General features: G+C 36.7%; 1 protein-coding gene across 4 annotated transcripts in view; it reads right to left on the reverse strand.

Moving 5' to 3' along the window:
- The window catches only part of LOC131148533 (protein DOUBLE-STRAND BREAK FORMATION), a 30,309-nt gene extending 7,266 nt beyond the window's left edge, over window positions 1–23,043 (reverse strand). For 3 of the 4 annotated variants that reach the window (XR_009135001.1, XM_058098286.1, XM_058098287.1), the window contains exons 1-3: window positions 22,974–23,040; window positions 22,672–22,879; window positions 21,884–22,027 (exon numbers count right to left, since the gene is read on the reverse strand). Coding sequence is in view for 3 of the 4 variants with exons in the window: in XM_058098286.1 (XP_057954269.1) it covers window positions 21,884–22,027; window positions 22,672–22,879; window positions 22,974–23,032 (411 nt within the window). In the remaining variant the exon portion in view is untranslated. Of the gene's footprint in view, window positions 1–21,883; window positions 22,028–22,671; window positions 22,880–22,973 lie in introns of all 4 variants that reach the window. The other variant, XM_058098285.1, reaches the window with a different exon arrangement.
- Window positions 23,044–23,611: the final 568 nt, after the last annotated feature.

Genomic DNA, 23,611 nt, shown 5'->3' on the forward strand with positions numbered 1-23,611 from the left:
TTTCTGTCACACAACTTCTAGACTACAGGGATTTTGAATTAGAAATCTGAAACCACCGAACACGTACAATAATAAACGCATCAAAAAGAAAATCAAAAATTAGAACAGGCACAGTTGCCATAGAATCAATGTCTTGCCCAGCCAACAGATTACACTTACAGAATAGTTATTCAAACAAACAATATATATGGTACCAACACACTACAATGAACATCAAAGAAACCATATTGCCTTTGCCAAAGATTTCAAAACACTAAATGCATAGACTTCAGCTCCCAAAATAAAAAAGTTCTTTCAGGTTGAAAAGAAATAGAACGCTCCTTTTTTCAATGCTCAATGGAACACTACGCACAAAGTTTATCTACGATGGAAAAGTGCAAACTAAGAATATGGAAGGATTTGCCAATCCAATGAATCCCAACATAAACTGTTGGAAAGTCATTTCCCAATCCTAGACAGGTGGGAAACAAGCCACGAATAGTGTGTAGTGAGCTCCACACAAACAAATGAAACAAACAGATATACCAACATAGGGAAACTCCTTCAAATGGATGACAAATATTTTTAGGAATAAAATTAAATCTATCATATCAATCCGCAACTACAGGCATGTCTGCAAAAAAATTATTATAGCAAATGTCCGTAAAAGTTGCGTACTTTGAGTTGAATAATTCATTATGATATTCCTCTTTAGTTGGGATGGAGATTTGAGTATGAGTAAACTACCTTTTTCCCTTCTCTCAAAACTATAGTTTGACTGGGAATTATTATACGAGGGCTGAGGTTAACCCAAACCCAAACCCATACCTGAAACCCAAACCTTCTTGTGGTTTACTTATCCCCACATCATGGGCTGCATACGCACAATACCACAGCCATAAAACCATTAGTGTGATTGGCCTGATGCTGAAAAACTGGTGATCACTAAACATTAAGGGCCTAAACTTTTTTTGGGTGATTAAGAAATCAAATAAACCAAGAAAAATAATAAATGAACAAAAAAAAAAAACCAAGAGTCTTTAGTCCCTCAAAATCAAGATTCTACCAGAATCAGCCATATCATCATCAATGGTTCCTGAGGATGATGCTCCCAACTACCCATGAAGCCTCCATCAATGTTGATCTCTACCAAGCCAAAAAGGAGGGCATGTGATGCAATGTGAGCTTCATGGCTTGCAACCAAAACTCATCATGTTTGGCATAAAATTAAAACAATTTTAGGAATTAGTTATTATTTCCCAGAGATTTATCCTTATTTAATATTCGAAGAAAGCCTATATAAAGGCTTGATGTGTAACCATGATAAGCATATACTTTGAGAATTAAGCCTAGATTCGAATCTTGCTTGATTTTCCCTTTTTCTTTATTTACCTTCTTTTGGTTTTCTCTTAATTTTCTATTATTTTCCTGCTAATTCTATATTGCCAATCAGTCCTGCATCTATTTATGTATCAGAGTCATCTCAATCCTCGCTTGCTACCATTATCAAACCACTATTCGCCTCTACCAGCCTAGCCACCAGACAACCATTAGTCCAGTTCATAAACCCAAATGCACAACCCAATACAATATAAGCCCAAGCCCAACTCGTGCATCCACCTATTAAAACCTAGGGCCCAGCCTTCTTTATTCATAAACCAATTCATTTTGTTTTAACCAAGTCAAATTTGTTATACAACCCAATTCAGGCTGTCCCCAAATAAGAGCAATCCAGGCTTGGCACAGTTACCCAGTTCGAACAGTTTTTAGGGGGAAAAAGGGAAGATAAAACCATAGTGACCATAGACCAATTTGAGCCTGTTCAACAAGATGGGCTTAAATTGAAGGTCTGAAGGAATACCTGTGTCCTTTTGGAATAGATTAATATAGATTTTCAAAGGTCAACAAGGAAGTTGTGGACATGAACACTAAACTAGCAAATGTTATAGCCCACTTCGATATGTTGACAGAGAAGAAGGAAATTGAGAATGCACATGGTACCACTGTCCCCACAGTAGTTACTGCTGCACAAACTATTCAGGCAGTCATTGAGCAATCAACTCGCTCACAACAAGGTTGAACGGAACTAGTCAACTAGTGGACAAAAGGAGGGGTCTTTGGAGATATGTCCAGTTGTATTAGCACAAAATATGAGGCATAAGGGACGTGCCAAAGTTGACATCTAAGCCCAAAGTCTCCACAAGGCAACTTGAGGAGTACATTCATAGATTAAGCCATCCATGGAATATTAGTTTGTTGAGTTCATGGTTGAAGATGCAAGTGAGATTGTGTATGAGGAGTTTATCATTCCTGATGAGTTTATCTTCAATGCCTTTGTGCAGTTGCATTCATGTTTATAAACCTATGGATTATATTGTTCTGCAAGTTTGCTTTGATCACTACTCTTCATCCATATAATATTTCAAATTTGACGTCAAATTTCTTTTACGAGCCGAGAGGGAATAACGCATCATGAGATTTGAGACCTGCAACCCAACCCAAACCCATCATGTTTGGCATTTTTCGGTCTTTTGAGCAATCTCGTAGTTTATTATTTTTCAGGATTTTTCCTATCTTTGCAGCATTATAGTAGAATTGTATAAGGTAATAATTTAGTAGATTATCTAGGATCTCTACGATTTTAAGATTATACAATTATGTGTTGTTCTAATTATTAGAAGAAAGGCTATGGCCCTGCATAAAGGACTTAATGCATAACCATGAGAGACAGACCTAAGTATTGAGAATCAAGCACTAAAGGGAGACTTGCTTTGAATTTCTTTTCCTAAATATTTTTCCCATTTATTTTTACCTTCTTACGGTTTTCTCTTAATTTTCTATCATTTTCTTGCTGTTCTCTATTGCCAAGGCCGTGCATCAGCATTAGGAAACATGATATCTGTGGTTCGACTAGCCCCAAATGTGCTCATTGTCCAATTGATTGTGCCAACCAGTCACTTGTTGACTGCAGAAACATTGCCTCTCTACCAAGTTCACCTGACCCAATAACGGTATTATTCCTTGCACCCAAATTTTCCACCCGTTAATTAAAAACTGTCTCTACAAATCATCCCCACTTTTAAGATCCCTCACATCAAATCCCAATCCTCGATGGTTTAGAGCAAAACCTTTGCCTCATATTATGGCATATAAAATGTAGCCTGGCCTTAGAGCAATCTAGAAGGACACAAGTGCCATCTTCTCTCCCACCCTAACATCTGCCATAGATATTGAATTCAGTCATATTATGCCAAAGCCTCATTTTATATGTGAGAAGCGACAGAAGTCTATTCCATTAACCAAAGAACAAAATTGTATTTTTTCTGGAGCATCAATTTTCCAAACCCATCTCCAGTCCTCTCACATATCGTTCTCATGAATACCACTTGATAGAAACTCACCCCAAATTTAGGTGCATAAACTCACCAAATCGAAGGCCCAAATTAACTTATAATGGATCTCTAGAAATAAGCCTGGTGGATAGCTAAAATTTAAGTTTCATGTGATCTGGCAGGAAGTTGAAATCCCCTTGAAATCCCAGCCTTGTTCCACATCAAAAAAATCATTAACTCTATGATTTGTAACAGCTTGGTTCATCTTTTGAATGATAAAAGTTGAAAGGTTGATTCGATGCCCATCTACCACAACACAGGCCAATGCTATTTCCATTCTCCACATGCCACTGGTATTCATCTTCAAGCACCTTAAAACCTTTCACAATTCGTCTCTATAAACATAATTTGGTGAAGAATGTATAGAAAAATCCCCTTCTTCAACATACTTTTCAATTGAGAAGTGCAGCCCAGAGCTTTCTCAAATTATTTATAAAATGGCAGCTAAGTTTTCCAATCATCCCTATACTATTCTCTCTTGCATCCCTAATACTAAATTACCAAGGCCTTCAAATCTTTTGAGGAGTGCGATTTTTTCCTAGCTTAAAAATATGAATGCCTCTATTTTGAGAAGCACATGACCATAGGAAGCTTCACACCATTCTATTAATCCTATCACAGACAAATCTAGGCAAGCAGCCTGTTTTCATGGTATAAAAAAGTATCATAGACAGTGTTATTTGTATGAGAGTGGCTCTTCCATCCAAGTTCTGAAAAACCTGGCCCTGCAAGCCAAGCACCTAGACTGAATCCTCTGAACAACATTATGAAACAACTCTCTATTTGCTCTACCAACAACCCCAAATAGTTCCCCAGATTGCTGTGAAGGGAAAATGAAGAGCTAGTGTCATGTTCGCTCTCCTCCACCTCAAAATGATGGGAGTGATAAAAGTTTTTGATTTTTGAGCATTGATTGTCGTCCATGTACAAAAATAGAACTCACAAGGTATTTTGAACCACCCTTGCTTGAGCAATTGAAGCTTTGGCAAAAAGAACATCATCTACAAAAAGCACATGTGGTATTGCCAGCCCTAAATTCAATGATTTAATTGGACTCCAATCTGTTAATCATTCTTGTTGAGAATTCCATTTGTGAGTTTGTCTCACATTGGAAAAATATAGTGAAGGATGGTTGTTATATGCATGGTTGGACCCAAGACCTAATAGTTTAAGCTTTTGGGTCAAGTTGGTGCTCACCTGTGTATATCAAGCCCGCCTATAAAGACTTCTTGGTCCTAACAACTAGTATTAGAGTAAGATACAAACCAAACCCTATCACCAAACCAAACTCAATTGCCATAAAAAAAACACCCTCCCATTGCCCTTCTCAAAACCACTACAACCCTTCAATATTTCACAAAACCAGCCATATAGTCAGAAACAAAGTCCTATGAACTACAACCCTACAAAATACCATCGCCTAAAAACTCCCCACGCACCACCACTCACCAGTTGACTACTAGAAGTTGCAACCCCACACGCCAATGCACAAAAGTGTTTCAGGCCACCCTTTTTTTATTTTTCCTCAAGCATGTTTTGATTCCTTCCCCAGACCACACTATCAAGCTATTGGGCATGTGTTTTGCTCAAAGATCCAACCTTTTTCAACCATGCACTCATAGTAATCCGTTAGTTGTTGTTCGATGTTAGTAAAGGCTATTTGTGTCTCTTAGAGTAGTGGCAATGGTCATAAGTTGATTTGTGAGGCTATGGCACTATTATATCAATTTGTTAGTGGTTCACCTCATCCATGGTTGTTTCAGTGATACACCTAGTTTGTGGCTGTTCCAGTTAGTTTTGATTGTTCCTCTTGTGTGCCAGTGATCTAGTTTGTGAGTGTTGGTAGAGAGTCTATGAATCCTAAAAGCATGTTTCCTTCCTCACTATCACAGACAAAAACTGAAAAGTTGGATGGAAAGAACTATGTTTAATGGTCAAAGGCAGTTAGGGTTTCTTTTGTAGGATTAGGAGAATCTAACCATTTGCTCCAATCTGGTCCCTCTGATGAGAAGAGATAAGAAGTGTGGATTCAGGAAGATGTCTCAATTGTTTCCCTCTTGTGGAACTTGATGAAGCCTAGATTGCACAGATGTGCATGCATCTAGACACATGCAAGGAGATTTAGGATTATGTAAAGCTTCTATACTCTAGTACATTACACGTATGTATGATTTATCCCAAGAGTACTTTCAATTACAATAGGGAGATAGGAGCATTCCAGAGTATTTTGGAGAGATGAAACATATTCATGAGGAGCTTAACATCGTACAACCTATAACCATAAATGTTCGTGAGATGCAAAAGTAGAAGGAGCAAATGACAATTCTTCAAGTTCTAATGGGTTTGAAACCTGAGTTTGAGGCAATCCGGTCACAAATACTTAGTAGTGCAGAGTTTTTGTCATTTGTGATGTTTATTCTTGCGTCCTTTATACCTCCTTCAATACGCATTCTCTTGCTCTTGCATCTGGCTCAAGGTGGTTCAAGCAATTGTGGTGGTAGAGATAAAGGAGGTAGAGGCACTCCTCACAAGTGCTCATTATGGATAAGGTAATTATACTATTAAGCAATGTTGGGATCTCCACGGTAAACCTTCATGTGTTGCCAATGCAACCACCACCAACTCCACACCTTTGAGCCAAGTGGAGGGCAACGTACTATATCTATGTCAGAGGAAGAGTATTCTAATTTCCAACAATATCAAGCGTCACAGCAAGCTTCTCTTCCCATTACATCTCTTGCCCAAATAAATAACCCCATAGCATACCTATCATCCAATACTTCTTATCCTAGTCATTAGGTTATAGGCTTGGCTACCACTAATCATATTACAAGTATACCTGATTTCTTCACTACCCTCCAATATCCTACGTACCTTGTGCTACTCTTGTTGATTGATCCACCACTGCCATTAAGAGAATTTGGATTGTAAATCCCACTTCTTTTATTTCTCTTTCTTCGGTTTTGTATATTCCCAAGTTTCTTAATCTTATGCTAGTTAGCAAGATTTACAAACTCATGAATTATTCAGTAACATTCTTCCTTGATTATGTGGTCGTTCAAGATTTGAAGACAAGGAAGACGATTATAAAAAGGGCGTGAAGCTAGTGGACTTTGTCATTTTGAGCCTCTATCTCCTTCTACCACTTGCACTGCTGTTGCCACACCTCTCCAAATTCATTGTCACCTCACTCATCCTTCACTAGAAAACTAGAAACATTTAGTTCTTGATTTAAGTCCTCTGTCTAGTCTTGATTGTCAATTGTCAATTGGGAAAGCATCATTATGTCCTTTTTGCTTCCTGAGTCAATAAGCGGGGTGCAAGCCTTTTCATGTTAGTCCATTTAAATGTTTGGGTCCTACTAGAGTAGATTCCAAGTTGGGTTTCTTGTACTTTGTAACCTTTGTGGATGATTATTCAAGGATGACTTGGCTCTATTTAATAAAAGATCTTTTTGAGTTATTTCATATGTTTTGTGCTTTTTTGTTATAAAATAAATACTGAATTTGATTTGTCAGTTCGAATACTTCGGAGTGATAATGCTAAAGAATATTTCACTACTTATATGACTTAGTTTGACATTGTTATTCAATCATCCTGTGCCTAAACTCTCAACAAAATGGGGTTATAGAGAAGAAAAATAGCCATATCCTTGAAATCACTCACACCTTACTTTATCAAATGCATGTACCTAAAGTGTTTCAGAGTGATGATGTACATACTGCTTTTTATCTTATCAACATGATGTCCTCTATTCTTAGTGGTAAAATTACCTACTTCATTCTCTATCCTAATTCACCTCTATTCTCTCTACCTCCTTTTATATTTCGGTGCATCCTTTGTTCATTAGCTAACTCCACGAGTGGATAAGTTGGATCCTCATGCTATAAAATGTGTCTTTCTAGGCTACTCATATACCCAAAAGGGATAAGTTGTTATTGTCCTACTTTACATCGCTTCTTTGTTTGTGGAGATGTTACCTTCTTTGAGTCTACATCATACTACATACAATCTTTGAGTGCTTCTAACCTCAATGAGTCTCTTCTTCTACCAAATCTTCCAAAGTCTAATCCGTTGTCCTTACCCAATCGTCCACCTATGTCTCCATGTAGTTTGAGTCCTTCTCATTGTCTCAATTGTCCTACTTTGCAGGTGTATTCACGATGGCAGCTCCAAGGAAGAGAGTCCCCTCTAACTTCTATTGGCATGCCTTTAGTTTCCCCTTCTGATGATCCTATCTCCCAAGATGTTGATTGTAACACCCCCGGACCCGCCTCGCGGGGCCCGGTGAGTTAAGAGACCGACACGCGTCTCTAATACCATTTACACAGCGGAAATAATAAATATCTTCAACAGAAAATACCAGAGTGTTATATTTACATACATCATTGATCCATAATAATTACAACCTAATCCTTTATATTATAATCCAGAATTAATACATATTAGACATAAACTAAATACATATCCGATCTGCTATATTTAACTTACAAAACTACCCTGCCCTGGAGCTACTTAAGCTCGATCACCTGGATAACCTAAAAAGATTTAACATATGACAGGGTGAGACACCTCTCAATAAGGAAGAAATAATTTATAATAGTGTGTAGCTGAAATGTTTATAATATAATTAAAATATCCATCTAAAGTGTACACACAATTCACAAAAAAAAAAAAACCCAGATAACATGGACATAATCGTACAAGATCAACGTCCTTATCATCCAATCACATACCCATAACCATCAGTATTTTAATGTTAGTTTCCGAGAATAGGGAAATCCACCCACCTATACAAGTGGGTTCCCTCTGCTCTAGTGCTAATACCAGGGCACTCACCTTTCTCAGTAAGCCCTCGAATTACGTATTCAGGTAAAGTTACAGAGAATAGAGAAGATCACCCGCCCATACAAGTGGCTTCCTTCTACTCTGGTACCCACAATTAATTACCAGCGTACTCACCTTTCTCAGCAAGCCCTCGGGTGGAGTAATCTACTTTACCCTAAATACTTAATTAATTAACATTCGTTCACAACCGACACAATTGCTTTACAGAATTTCACACATACGCCTATATCATAATCAATCCACACAGGATCAAATCACACAGCATCAGTGTCCACACAGGACTAATCAAACACACTGCATCCATGTCCACACAGGACTGGTCCACGTAGGACTAAGCACAGTATAAATGTCCACACGGGATTGATCCACAAAGGGCTAACCAATCACACATATTACACGGTCCACACAGGACTAACCAAACCACACAGATTACAAAACAAACACCCCGTTCATGGTAAATAGGTAAACAACCTCCTCCTACCACTGCCAATGTTTACCTCCCAGTATAAACGTCCATATAACGACCTCCTCATACCACTGCCAACGTTATATGACGGTTATACCAGGTACGATATAACGACCTCCTCATACCACTGCCAACGTTATATCGTCATTTACACGAACCACACCACAGATTAATTATAAACCTGTCCAATCAACCATGTCTACGCAAATATCACAGTATACTCAACCATCCAGTATTTTCAATCAAACAATGTTCACAATCCAATCAGTGTATTCAACTAGACAAGAATTTCAGTCCAATGACATTCACAATCTCAACAATTTCCTCATTCCACTAAGCTCAACAATCATTTAATGATCAAAATGGTTCCAACCACACAATTTTTTCCAATTTAATACTTATATAATTTAAGCAGTATTTCCAATATCAGTTTGGTTCAGAAAAATTATACCTGTATATGTAGGATTTTTACTCAAAATTAGTCATTTTAATAATTACTAAAAACCTATTATAAAATATTTCTCCTTACCTAATTCCTGAAAAGCCTCCTAAAATAACCAGTCCTGCACCCGCTGGGTTCCCCGTTCAACGCCCTGAAAACCACATCTCCAATAACTAAATTTCAGTATTTCTTCACATATAATATTTCCTACAACTAGGGTAAAGCCAAATTTTACATAAAAAGCCTTATCTTAAATCTGGGATGAATTCCTAACTAGTCCCGCCGACGATCCACTCCAGCAGATTTATAGAGAACTCTTCCAAGAGTGTCGTGGTGGCCTCATATTGTCAAACTGGTGGAAATCCGGCCCGAAATCAAAGAGAGAAGGTGGTAGTGCCGAATTTTAGTGAGAGAGAGAGAAAACATGCAGAGAATTCCCGCAGAAATGAAATAAATCCACTATTTATACGCAGGGACTCGTTGACGAGACACGTCGATTAGTCGACGAGTCCTAGTGCATAGTTCGTCGACGAGACATCCAATTCGTCGACGAATTTCAGTCATGCAAAAAACACCTCTCGGTAATTCCTCATTGACGAGACACGTACCCTCATCGACGAGCTAAGAAGAACATTCATCGACGAAACTAGTCTATTCGTCGATGAATGTTTGCTGCCACCTTTCGAATTTTATTCCTTCTTCCCTTTCCATCTTCCTTATTATTTTAAATTATTTAAAATTTCCCAGGTTGTTACATTGATCCTCCCATTGCTATTCGAAAAGGTAAACACACATTTACACAACATCCAATCTTCAATTATGTTTGCTATGACTTCTTACCACACTCATTATTGTTTTGTTACTACTTTATCATTTGCTGCCCTGTCTAAAACAGAAACTGAGTCGGTTAAGCACTTATTCTTCAAATGCAGAGTGGTTATGGAAGTCTGGAATTACCTTCGAGGGTGGCTTGGATGGACTAGGAGAATGACAACCTTAAATGCAGCCTTGAAGTGGTTAATTAAAGAAGCAAAAGGTACAGGAACACTATCAGTGGCTAGGAGGGACTGTGTGGTTACAACAGTATATTGGATATGGCACTTCAAAAACAAAAGCAAATTTGAGCAGATAGAAATTCCGATTGAGGCCATCATCAAATGCATCCAGGTGCATGTCTATAGAGCCTTGTACGAAAAACTCCCATCACTCTCTCAGCACAGGACTGGAGATCCAGGTTAGATTGCATTGTAAATGTGCTTTTTGTTGTTCTTGCATTTACTTTTAATGTTCTGATAGTCTTGATGAAATGAGATTTTGTTAGGAAGGCTTTTTTTGTCTTGCCTTTTTTATTGTATTGCAAAGCAACTGTGATGGGGGCTTAGCCTCCCCCTTTAACCTAGGTATGCCTAGAGTATGATGTATATACACACTTGATCAATATATTTACGTTTACTGATCAAAAAATATATATAAGAAGACTGAGATTACAATAAAGTGAGTCTGGACCAGATTATGTACCAAAGCTTCATAAATAGTAAACTCCGGTCAGATGAGCTAGATTGCGATCAAGCTAACCCACAAATTATTCAACCTCGCTCCTATGCGAGCATATGTGTACATTTGACCTTTAAATCCCAAATTCATCAAATTACTCGTGTCAATGTTTTCTTTAAGTTTAACAGCTTTAGGAAATTACCACCCTTAACATCCTCATTAGAAAGATAATCACTTGAAGTCACCCAAAAAAACCGTTAGAGAATTCTGGATTGTAATACCCCAACCCCGAAGGATCTAGGATATTTACTTTTAACATTGATTTATAGTGGAAGTGAATAAACTCAATTATTATTAAACCAGAGCACTAATTATCCATAGTACAATCATTTATTTCAAAAGAAGAAAAATTACATAAGCATAAATATCTAGCATCATACTAATATTTCTAATAAATCCTTATTTTTTCTATTTAATTCCCACCCGCATGTTTGCTATGCCTGATTTCCGATATGTCCTTTAGAGTTATCTGAAATGCAAAAAATATGATTGGGGTGAGACGACACTCAATAAGTAAATAAAATTATTATTAGTGTGTGGCCAAAATGAGCTTTTAAAATTTTGTAAAACAATATTTAATACAATAACTTCAAAACTGTTTCTAAAATAAATATAAATTTAAAAATTTCTGCATAAAACTTTTGTCATCAACTACGACAATAAAATTTTATAATCATATACTATAACTGTTAAATTAAACTTTTAACTTTAAAACTGTAAAAATATTTAATTATTTACATATATATACTGTTCCTTATACGTTTCTTTTAGATCGTCATTTAGGCACAAAAATGGTCATTTTCATATAAACATATACTTTTCCTTCAAATCATTAATAACTCTATACACATAATTAAATATGTATAAACATATATTGTAAAAACCACCCTTAGGCCTGTTTGCTGTAAGTCATGTTTACCTCCATGATTGGGTTGTGCGGTCCGAAGACTGGACTTAACTGACTGGCCAACCAAACTAAATCAACATACATAAACATTAAGTGAGATTTTCCTTATTAAATCCTAATCCGGAACCAGGTGTGCACTCAGAAAAAATCTACTAACATAAATAACCACTCTGTAAACAGTCTGGGTGCACTCTGATCCGTTTAAACTTTAAGCTGCGGTACCGAGTTTCTGTAACTTTGAACTTCCTTTGCCATAAGGGGTTTTAAAACTATCTTATTATAATTTATACAATTTAAAATAATCTCGTGAAAATCTCATCTTTACTCGTATTTTCATTAAAAAAAAATGTAACGTAGAAATAAACTCATGCCACACAATTTTTGTGTTAAAAATATATATAATTTTTTTTTAATAGAAAGAAATGCTGAAAATTTAGTCGAGGGGATTAGAACATTTCTTAACCCAAAAATAAATGCAAGTATATTAAAGATAGAACTGGTATAATTAAATATGCATAAAAAAATAAACTCATGGAAATTTTATAGAACTAACATAATTGAAATTTACTTACAAAATAAACTCGGGTATGAATTTTAAATTAAAAAAAAACTAACATAATCAAATTTACTTACCTCAATTTTACCTTGTGTTATGAACACAATGAACATCTCTAAGAAATGAGATCGGAAAGAGTGGGTGAGTGAGAACTTACTCAAAAATTCTCTCTCTACTAGGGGTGAGCATAATTCGGGGAAACCCGAATTAACCGATCAATTTCGGTCGGTTCGGTTCGGTTAACAAATAGGGGTCGGTAGGTTCGGTTATGGGTTCGCTAAATTTCGGGTAATCGATTATCGGGTCGGTTATGAAAAAATTTAATTCGGTCAACCGAATTACCCGAATTAAGAATTAATTAAAATTTAAATATAAAATAGATATATATGCTAGGTCCTCTCCAGTCTCCTCTGCGCCAGACGGCCCCGACTGGCCAACTGTTCATGTCCTCTCAAGTCTCATCTGCATCACAGCTTCTCGATGACTCCGTCTCGGCGTCTCGGACCCTTAGTTTTCCTTCTCCAGTTCTCCTTCAAAGTCTCCTCTGCGCCGCAGCCTCTCCAGTCTCCCCTCTCGATCTTGGACCTCAGTTCTCCTTCTCCTTCAGATTTCAGTCCTTCTTGTGTTTCCCTCTGCCAGACTTAGCAGGCAGTCCTTCTCCACTTCTCCTTCTCCCTCTTCGCAAATCGTCTCTTCAATCTTCGTTGCTTTGCTTGAGGCTCAGGCCCTAAGCACCGGCGGCTAAGCCCCTCTTCCCACTTCCCACTTCCCAGTTCTCTATTCTCGTCCCGATCCCGATCCCGATCCCAAATCCCTCTTCCAGTAGCTGGATGGATCGATTCAGTGACTCAGGTACATATTCCATTCTTTAATAATTAATTTTAATTATTTTGGTTAGATTCGGTTAACCGAATTACCCGAAAAGGAATTCGATCGAGTTCGGTTCGGGTAGCTCTCCTTGTTCGGTCGGTTCGGTTAACAAAATTTATTAACTGAAATTTTCGGTTAATTCGGTTAATTAACCGAATCTGGCCGAACCGACCGTTTGCTCACCCCTACTCTCCACCACTAATTCTTTCACTCACTAATCCTTCTCTTCCTTTAAATATTTTTGTGAAAAATGAAGGTTGAGAGTTTCCTATTTATAGGAAAATTTTGGGGAAGAAATGGAATTTGTAAAAGTATGGGGAGAGGGGTGAAATTATAATTTTTTTAAAATTAAAAAATGGACAAGGGATGGGCTAGGTATGGGTTGAGTATGGGATAGGGATGGAAGTCATGTGGGAGTGTTTGCCACCACTCCTATTTAATTAATTTTTAATTAATTAATTACTTACTTAATTAATTAATTAGTTTTTTTTTTTAAATCATTATTATTATTATTATTATCATTGTTATTATTTTTAAGTCATGTTTTAGTTTTTTTTTTTTTTTTAAGAATTAAATTCGAATTTTAAAAACTCATGTGGGCCCCACACAACTTCGAGGCCCAAGTGGGTCTTACGTAACTCCCACAGTCTTCATACGATTTTATGAGCCCTACACAGCTTCAAGACTCATGTGGACCCCCACAGGGTTTCAGGACTCATATGGACCCCACACAGTCTTATGGGCCCCGCATAGAATACTTATATTATTATTATTTTATCATTTATTTCTACAAATTATGTCAGTCAAAACATTATTTTATGTACTTATTTAAGTATACAAACAGTGTCTACCCTGTTTTATCCTATGAAATTCCATTTTAACCAGACCGACCTCCAGAGAGCGACTGAGCCGCAATGGTCTTTAAGCACTCGCTTAGACAAGGTCTTTCTTAGGCATCAAACATGGAATCAAGGATCCTAACAGAGAAATAATTTCATTTTGATACTAACTAAATGACCATTATTATTATTCTACTTTTTTTTTTTTTTTTTTGGTTATTACATCCTCCCCTCCTTATTAAAATTTCGTCCTCGAAATTTACAAAAATTTAAATGAGTACCTTGTATAATGTTGTGCTTTTATCCGATCCTGCTATCATCGAAAAGATGTGGGTATTTCTGGCGTATATCTGCTTCTAGTTCCCATGATGCTTCTCAATGTCATGGTTGTGCCAGAGCACTTTTACCAATGAAATCTCTTTGTGCGCAAATCCTGATCCTTCTCGTCTAAAATCTGGATTGGTACTTCTTCATATGATAAAGTGTCACTAACTTCTAACAACTTATAACTTATCACATGAGAAGGGTCTGGAACGTTCTTCTTTAACATTGGACATGGAATACATCATGAATTCTCAATAGTGCAGGAGGTAGGGCAATTTTGTAAGCAACTAGACCAATCTTCTCCCATACCTCAAATGGTCCAATATACCTGGGGCTTAGTTTGCCCTTTTTCCCAAACCTCATGATTCTTTTCATTGGAGCGAGTTTTGAAAATATATTATCCCCCACTTGAAACTCCAACTCACGCCGACGGGTATTCGCATAGCTCATTTGCCGACTTTGAGCAGTTTTTATTTTGTCCCGGATGAGCTTAATTTTCTCAAAGGTCCTTTGTATAATCTCGGGACCTAAAATTCGTCGTTCGCCAACCTCATCCCAATATAATGGGGATCAGCACTTTCGACAATATAACGCTTCATACGGTGTCATTTCTATGCTGGACTGATAACTGTTGTTATAGGCGAACTCAACTAACGGCAAATACTGAATCCAACTTCCTTTGAAATCCAGTACACAAGCTCTCAACATATCCTCCAATATCTGAATGGTTCTCTCCGATTGTCCATCAGTTTGAGGATGAAATGTCGTGCTAAAAGTAAGTCGTGATCCCAAGGCTCTTTGCAAACTCTTCCAGAATTGTGATGTGAATCGTGGATCTCGATCTGAAACGATAGACACGGGCAACCCATTTAGTCTAACTATCTCTTGAACATATAACTCTGCAAGTTTGGTCATAGAGTAGTTAACTTTGATTTGAATAAAGTGAGCGGTCTTCGTTAGACGATCAACAACCACCCAGATGGCGTTCTGTCCATGGAGTGCTGGAGGTAGCCCAATTACAAAATCCATGGAGATGTGCTCCCATTTCCACTCAAGAATGTGGAGTGGTTGCAGTGGTCCTGCTGGTCTCTGATGCTCAGCCTTTACTTGTTCACAAGTAAGACATCGTTCCACAAACTGTGCAGTCTCCCTCTTCATGTTATTCCACCAAAAAGACTCTCAAGTCCTGATACATCTTCATGCTTCCCGGATGCACTGTATAAAGAGATCAATGAGCTTCTTCCAAGATTGTTCTTTGATATCTTTGTCATTGGGCACACACAATCTAGTTTGGAATCTCAAAACTCCATCGTCAGAGATGTTAAAGTCCCCCTTCAGTCCACTCTGTACCTTACCCATAATCTTCACTAGCTCTACATCTTCCAATTGTGCAACCTTAATCCTTTCCGGTAAGGTCTATTGGATTACCAGATTAGCAATGAGAGCTTGATGATTTCCTTCCACTATTTTCACACCAAATCTTTCCAGGTCAATCATAATTTGATGTTGGGTCACCATTGCCAAGACTGACGCATTCATTGACTTTCGACTTAATGCATATGCTACCACGTTGGCTTTTCCCGGGTGATAGTTAATGGTGCAATCATAATCTTTGATTAATTCCAACCATCTTCTCTGTCTCATGTTTAATTCCTTTTGCGCGAAAAAGTATTTGAGACTTTTATGGTCTGTGAAAATCTCACACCTTTCACCATAGAGATAGTGTCTCCAGATCTTTAGTGCAAATACCACAGCTATCAGTTCCAAATCGTGTGTTGGATAATTCTTCTCGTACTCCTTGAGTTGTCGAGAAGCATATGCAATGACCTTCCCTTGTTGCATTAATACACACCCGAGCCCTTTCCGAGATGCATCACTGTAAATCACAAAACCATCTTCTCGTGATGAAATTGTCAGCACCGGGGCAGTGATGAGTCGTTGCTTTAATTCTTGAAAGCTTTGCTCACATTCATGAATCCACTCATACTTCACATTCTTTCTTGTCAATCTCGTCAGAGGACCAGATATTTGAGAAAACCCTTCCACAAATCGACGATAATATCCTGCCAGACCTAAGAAACTCCTGATCTCGTGAATATTCTTCGGTCTTGCCCAATCCACTACTGCCTCTATTTTACTTGGGTCCACATAAACACCATCCTTAGATATCACGTGCCCTAAGAATGCAACTCTTTCTAGCCAGAACTCACATTTCGTAAGTTTGGCATAGAGTTTCTTTTCTCTTAGTACTTTGAGTACTAGCCTCAAATGGTTCTCATGTTCCTAGGGGCTTTTTGAATAAATCAAAATATCATCAATGAAGACCGCCACAAATTGATCTAGATATTCACGAAAGACCTTGTTCATAAGGTCCATAAATGCAGCAGGAGCATTAGTCAGTCCAAATGGCATGACTAAGAATTCATAGTGACCATATCTCATTCAGAATGCAGTCTTTGGAACATCTTCTGATTTGATTTTCACTTGATGGTAGCCTGATCGAAGGTCAATTTTAGAGAAGACTTGTGTTCCTTGGAGTTGATCAAACAAGTCATCTATGCGAGGTATTGGGTACTTGTTCTTAATTGTTACTTTATTTATCTCCCAATAATCAATACACATTCTCATCGACCCGTCTTTCTTTTTAACGAATAGTACCGGTGCTCCCCATGGTGACACGTTGGGTCTAATGAATCCTTTGTCCAGCAACTCTTGTAATTATTCCTTCAGTTCTTTCAATTCTATTGGTGTCATTCTGTATGGAGCTTTAGATATCAGTGTCTTCCCTCGTAGTAGGTCAATAACAAACTCGATTTCGCGGTCAGGAGGTAGCCTAGGTAAATCCTCAGGAAATACATCCGAGAATTCCCTTACTATGGGGATATCCTCAAGCTTTAATTCTTCCCTTGGTGCCTCCACCACGCATGCTAGGTACCCCTGACATTCATTCAAGAGTAATCTCTTTGCCTGGATAGCCGACAATATTCGTGGTGAAGGGCATACACGAGTTCCATTGAACTTGTATTATTGCTCTCCAGCTGGTCTAAACACCACCTCCTTATTATAGCAATTTATACTGGCATAGCTAGAAGCTAGCCAGTCCATCCCAAGAATTACGTCAAATCCGTGCATACTAAATACTACCAAGTTAGCCGGTAGTATTCTTTCCTCAATACAAATTGGGTAATATTTAAGTATTTTTCTACATACTACCAAGGTTCCTGTTGGTGTAGCCACGGATAACTCAATTTCTAATGGCTGAGTCTCTACCCCACATATTTTAACATAAGTTGTAGATATAAAGGAGTGTATGGCTCCAAAATCAAATAATACTACTGCTTTCTTGGAGAATATGGGAATAATACCTGTCACCACATCATTAGTATTTTCTACATCTCCTGGAGTGAGGGCATAGACACGCGCCTGAGCGGTAATCTGTTGATTGTTGTTTCGAGGTGCCTGGTTGCCTCCTCTTTGTTGATTTGGGTTATAGGAGTTGTTTTGTGGGCATTCTCGTTGCATGTGACCAGGTTTACCACACCGATAACAGACCCCTAATCCGGCCCGACACTTACCACCATGTAGTTTGTTGCATTTTGGACAAGGGGTGCTTTGTGCATTATTTGGATTTCTCACTGCTTGCCCTTGCCCCACATTATTGTTCTTGTTGTTGTTGTTGTTGTTGCTCCTTTCCAAGATCCATGATTTCTACCAGAGTGAAACCCTTGTGGCACGGGCCTCTTTCTCTGGTCAGATATTTCTGCACTCCTTTATAGACTTTCTTCTGCCTTCGTTGCTTTGTTCACCAATTGGGGGAAGTCTTCGAGCTCAAATACTGTTACCATTTCATAAATCCTTGAGTTCAAGCCTTCTTCAAATTTTCGGGTTTTCTTTGATTCATCCGGAACCAAATATGATGCAAAACGGGATAATTCAATGAATTTTGCTGCATATAGTTGTACATTCATATTTCCCTATTTCAACTCCAAAAATTCCCTGGCCTTAGCATCTCTAGTGGTTTTGGGGAAAAATCGTTCAAAGAAGACTTCCTTAAAATGCTCCCATGTAAGGATTGTTGGATTTGGTCCTCTAGGAGTAACTTTTTTGAGTTCCACCAGCGTTTGGCCTCACCAATCATTTTATAGGCAGCAAATAACACATTTTGTTCATTCGTGCAACGAAGGACTCGTAGTATTTCTTCCATTGATTGCATCCAATCTTCTGCAGCAATTGGAGCAGCTTTTCCCTCAAAAGTCGGAGGGTGCATTCGATTTAACTGTTCCACCGTACAACCTTCATGGGTTGGTGGACCATTTCGTTCCTTGGAATTCCGCAGAAGTTCCGCCATGACCGTAGTAGCATTGATGTCTTCTCTATTGCAAGTCCCCACATTATTCTCATTTCCTTCAACACTTACGTTGTTGTTCTTCGGGTCCATTATGAGGGAAAGGACTAGAGTTATTTTAAAATCATAACCTTATTTTTAAAGTTTAATCAAAGTTATAGGCAAAAGAAAAACGTCCTAATTTACCCAATCTTACCCACATCATGGTTATGCCTATGCTCTGGTAAAATTATTTCTTAAAGTCTACAGAACCTATAACCTATTGCTCTGATACCAAATGTAATACCCCAACCCCGAAGGATCTGGGATATTTACTTTTACCATTGATTTACAATGGAAGTGAATAAACTCAATTATTATTAAACTAGAGCGCGAATTATCCATATTACAATCATTTATTTCAAAAGAATAAAAATTACATAAGCATAAATATCTGACATCATATTAATATTTCTAATAAATCCTTATTTTTTCTATTTAATTCCCACCTGCATGCTTGCTATGCCTGATTTCCGATATGTCCTTCAAAGTTATCTAAAATGTAAAAAATATGAATGGGGTGAGGCGACACTCAGTAAGTAAATAAAATTATTATTAGTGTGTGGCCAAAATGAGCTTTTAAAATTTTGTAAAATAATATTTAATACTTTAATTTCAAAACTGCTTCTAAAATAAATGTAAATTTAAAAATTTCTACATAAAACTTTTGTCATCAACTACAACAATAAAATTTTATAATCATATATTATAACTGTTAAATTAAACTTTTAACTTTAAAACTATAAAAATATTTAATTATTTACATATATATACTGTTCCTTATACGTTTCCTTTAGATCGTCATTTAGGCACAAGAATGGCCATTTTCATATAAACATATACTTTTCCTTCAAATCATTAATAACTCTATACACGTAATTATATATGTATAAACATATATTGTAAAAACCACCCTTAGGCCTGTTTGCCGTGAGTCATGTTTACCCCCATGACTAGGTTGTGCGGTCTGAAGACTGGACTTAGCTGGTTAGCCGACCAAACTAAATCAACGTACGTAAACATTAAGTGAGATTTTCCTTATTAAGTCCTGGTTCGGAACCAGGTGTGCACTCAGGAGAAATCCACTAACATAAATAACCACTCTGTAAACAGTCTGGGTGCACTCTGATCCGTTTAAACTTTAAGTTGCGGTACCGAATTTCTGTAACTTTGAACTTCCTTTGCCATAAGGGGTTTTAAAACCATCTTATTATAATTTATGCAATTTAAAATAATCTCGTGAAAATCTCATCTTTGCTCATATTTTCATAAAAAAAAAAAATGCAACGTAGAAATAAACTCATGCCACACAATTTTTGTGTTAAAAATATATAAATTTTTTTTTTAATAGAAAGAAATGCTGAAAATTTACCCGAGGGAATTAGAACATTTCTTAACCCAAAAATAAATGCAAGTATATTAAAGATAGAACTGGAATAATTAAATATGCATAAAAAAATAAACTCACGAAAATTTTATGGAACTAACTAACATAATTGAAATTTACCTACAAAATAAACTCGGGTATGAATTTTAAATAAAAAAAAAAAAACTAAAGTAATCAAATTTACTTACCTCTTCTTTTACCTTGTGCTATGAACACAATGAATATCTCTAAGAAATGAGATCGGAAAGAATTGGTGAGTGAGAACTCACTCAAAAATTCTCTTTCCACCACTAATTTTTTCACTCACTAATCCTTCTCTTTCTTTGAAATTTTTTATGAAAAATGAAGGTTGAGAGCTTCCTATTTATAGGAAATTTTTAGGGAAGAAATGGAATTTGTAAAAGTGTGGGGAGATGGGTGAAATTATAATTTTTTTTTAAATTAAAAAATGGATTAGGTATGGATTGAGTATGGGATAGGAATGGAGGTCATATGCGAGTGTTTGCCACCACTCCCATTTAATTAATTTTTAATTAATTACTTAATTAATTAATTAATTAATTAATTAGTTTATTTTTTTATTTTTTTTAAATCATTATTATTATTATTATTATTATTATTATTATTATCATTGTTATTATTTTTAAGCCATGTTTTAGTTTGTTTTTTTTTTAAGAATTAAATTCGAATTTTAAAAACTCATGTAGGTCCCACATGGTCTTGTGGACCCCACACAACTTCGAGGCCCAAGTGGATCCTACGTAACTTCCATAGTCTTCATACGGTTTTATGAACCCTACACAGCTTCGAGACTCATGTGGACCCCGACGCGGCTTTAGGACTCATGTGGGCCCTACACGGTCTTGTGGGTCCCGCATAGAATACCTATATTATTATTATTTTATCATATATTTTTACAAATTATGTCAGTCAAAACATTATTTTATATACTTATTTACGTATACAAATAGTGTCTACCTTATTTTATTCTATAAAATTCCATTTTAACCAGGCTGACCTCCAGGAAGCGATTGAACCGCAATGGTCTTTAAGCACTCGCTTAGACAAGGTCTTTCTTAGGCTTCAAACATGGAATCAAAAATCCTAACAGAGAAACACTTTCGTTTTGATACTAACTAAATGATCATTATTATTATTCTACTTTTTTTTTTTTTTGGATTATTACATGGATTAAACTCCCCACTTGTTGTAAATGGATCCACAACTCCTGTCTTGAACTTGGTATAGAACTAGCATGCACAAACAGCAGAGCCAAATCAACTTCTACCACTCACTTCTGCAATCTCTAACAAAACAAACTGACGGTTTGTATTACAAATAGTAATCATGTTCTAGGTATCCCAAATAACACTGACGAAACCACAAGGATCCACTCTCGCAGCATGACCAAAACCCAACGCTTGAGAAGCTATCATGCCCTTCACCTTTGAGATATGAGTTTCAAGGAAAATGAATATCTAGTCTCTGCCTGCCATAGGGCACTGTTTCTATCCCCGCGGCAGTTCCACAATGGGATACTTAACATATTAACTATGGAAGTTATAAAGGAACCAAGAGTTCAGATTTATTCAAGCTTTATTTAAAAAATTGAATGTGCTAGTCATTAATAGTAGAAATTTTCTAACATGCTTATTGCCAAAAACTAACACCACAAGTGAGCACAACATAAAATGTTGGATGTAAGCGAGCAACTCTCAAATACAATTCTGAAGAGCCAATCACGGACTTATTTTTTGGTAAAAAAATCAAAGCATAGTTACAGTTCAATTATCCTATTCTAGAAACCAGAGTGAGGAATCTGTCTAAACTTGAAATATATGAGAAACAACATGCCATCAAACAAAATGCAATTCAACATTATATCAATATAAAAACAGTGACCATATCAAAATTTCCATGCCATAAAAGATTTACCTTCCTAGTGATAGAATAGTAACCTTTATCCAGGGAATGCTCAGCAAATGTAAGCCATTCCCTATATGAAACTTGTAGGCCGTTATAACGTGTAGAATTGAGTTCCCGCAAAGCCAAGGCCTCGTATCTTAAAGCCAAGCAACTCTAAAAACATTTAATGCGTTAATTAGAAGCCAGTATGGTTATAAGGTAGAAACATTGGTACAAACCCACGTATAGTTGCGTAGAACAAAGAATAGAGTCCCATAGTTTAGATATAATCAATCTATGGTAAAAGAAGCAAGGCAAAACTAGCATATCTCTGTCAAATTTCGATCAAATTTAAGCGCCTTCTTCTAGATTTCATTAAACATAGAAACAAAGTAATTCTCACCCTTGTAAATGCGTTTGAAACGATTTAACCTCAAAAACACCAAATAGATCGCGAAATCATCTGATTTCGAGTGATAAGGGTTTCGAAAACCCTATTCCATTCTCAATTTTGAATTTGATAGCACAAAAGTCGACATTTAATACTCAGTATGCCTATGCCTCAACCAGATAGATTACGGGTTTATAGTGCACATAATCAGACCTTCATTTTAAGAACTGAACAATAGTTGACAAAATGTTCATATTTCTCCTCGACCAAAGACATTTGAACAAGCCTAACAACTTATTAAGGTACAAGCAGCTACAGCAATTGACATTAATGAGATTAATATAGCAAAAACGATGACGACGATGATGATGATGATGAAAAAATATTATTAACAAGGATACGTGCAGAACAGAGAGAGAATCTGTACCTCGACATCGCCTGCGAGAGCAAAAGCACGAACAAAGAAATCGATAATTAAAAGCTTCTCGTCGACAGTTTTCTCAGCAATTTCACGAACAACTCGTAGACATTCAGAGCTCATGAACTCTCGCAAGCTCGATCGAACTTCCAAGGATGATTTCACATCGTTGGAAACCAAGATGAATTCAAGAAGCCGCAGAGTTCCTTGATCAAACCTGGAGAAAATCGAGAGATTTGGTAACGAGAAGAGATGGAGGTGATTGATTGAGAGACTGAGGGTTAGAATTGAAGATGAGGAGATCGAAAAACCTTCGGCTCTTGACGTGGGAGCCGAGGACGGAGATTTGCTCTGCTACTCCGTTAGGCATTTGAAAAAGACATTGGCGGTAAACGACTCCTTGGATATATATATATATAGTTTGGTAATTCCACATGACTTGCGCAATGGCCAATGAGAAAGAAAATGAAAATTAAAAATTAAAATTTAAACTAAAACTTGTACCACATTTTTTTAATTGATGTAAATTAAAATCTTAAACTCAATCAATCTCAAAATTGTTAAAGTGAGGCTCAAAGGGATTGCAAGTCATTAAAAGTCAATATTAACTTGATTGAGTTTTGATTTGATTATAAATTAATATTAAATATATATAACATAAAACATATAATGTGGATGTAATGTTAAATATATATATATAAATATACGATCTGTAAAATATTATAAAAGAATAAAATTTAAATGTTCAGTTAAGTTTGGTTAGGCCTATAATAGTATTACAAAGTTCAATTCTGATTCCATAATATACTCAAATAGTTTGAATATAAGTAGAACGAGTCAAGTTGAGTTGGGGAGTAAACTGAATTTGGATAACTTGTAAATATACTTGATTCACTTACACCTTGACGAATATTTAAAAATAAAAAATAAAAAAAGTAATGTCAAAAAA

Source organism: Malania oleifera, chromosome 2, assembly GCF_029873635.1.
Source record: "Malania oleifera isolate guangnan ecotype guangnan chromosome 2, ASM2987363v1, whole genome shotgun sequence".
Taxonomy (NCBI): domain Eukaryota; kingdom Viridiplantae; phylum Streptophyta; class Magnoliopsida; order Santalales; family Ximeniaceae; genus Malania; species Malania oleifera.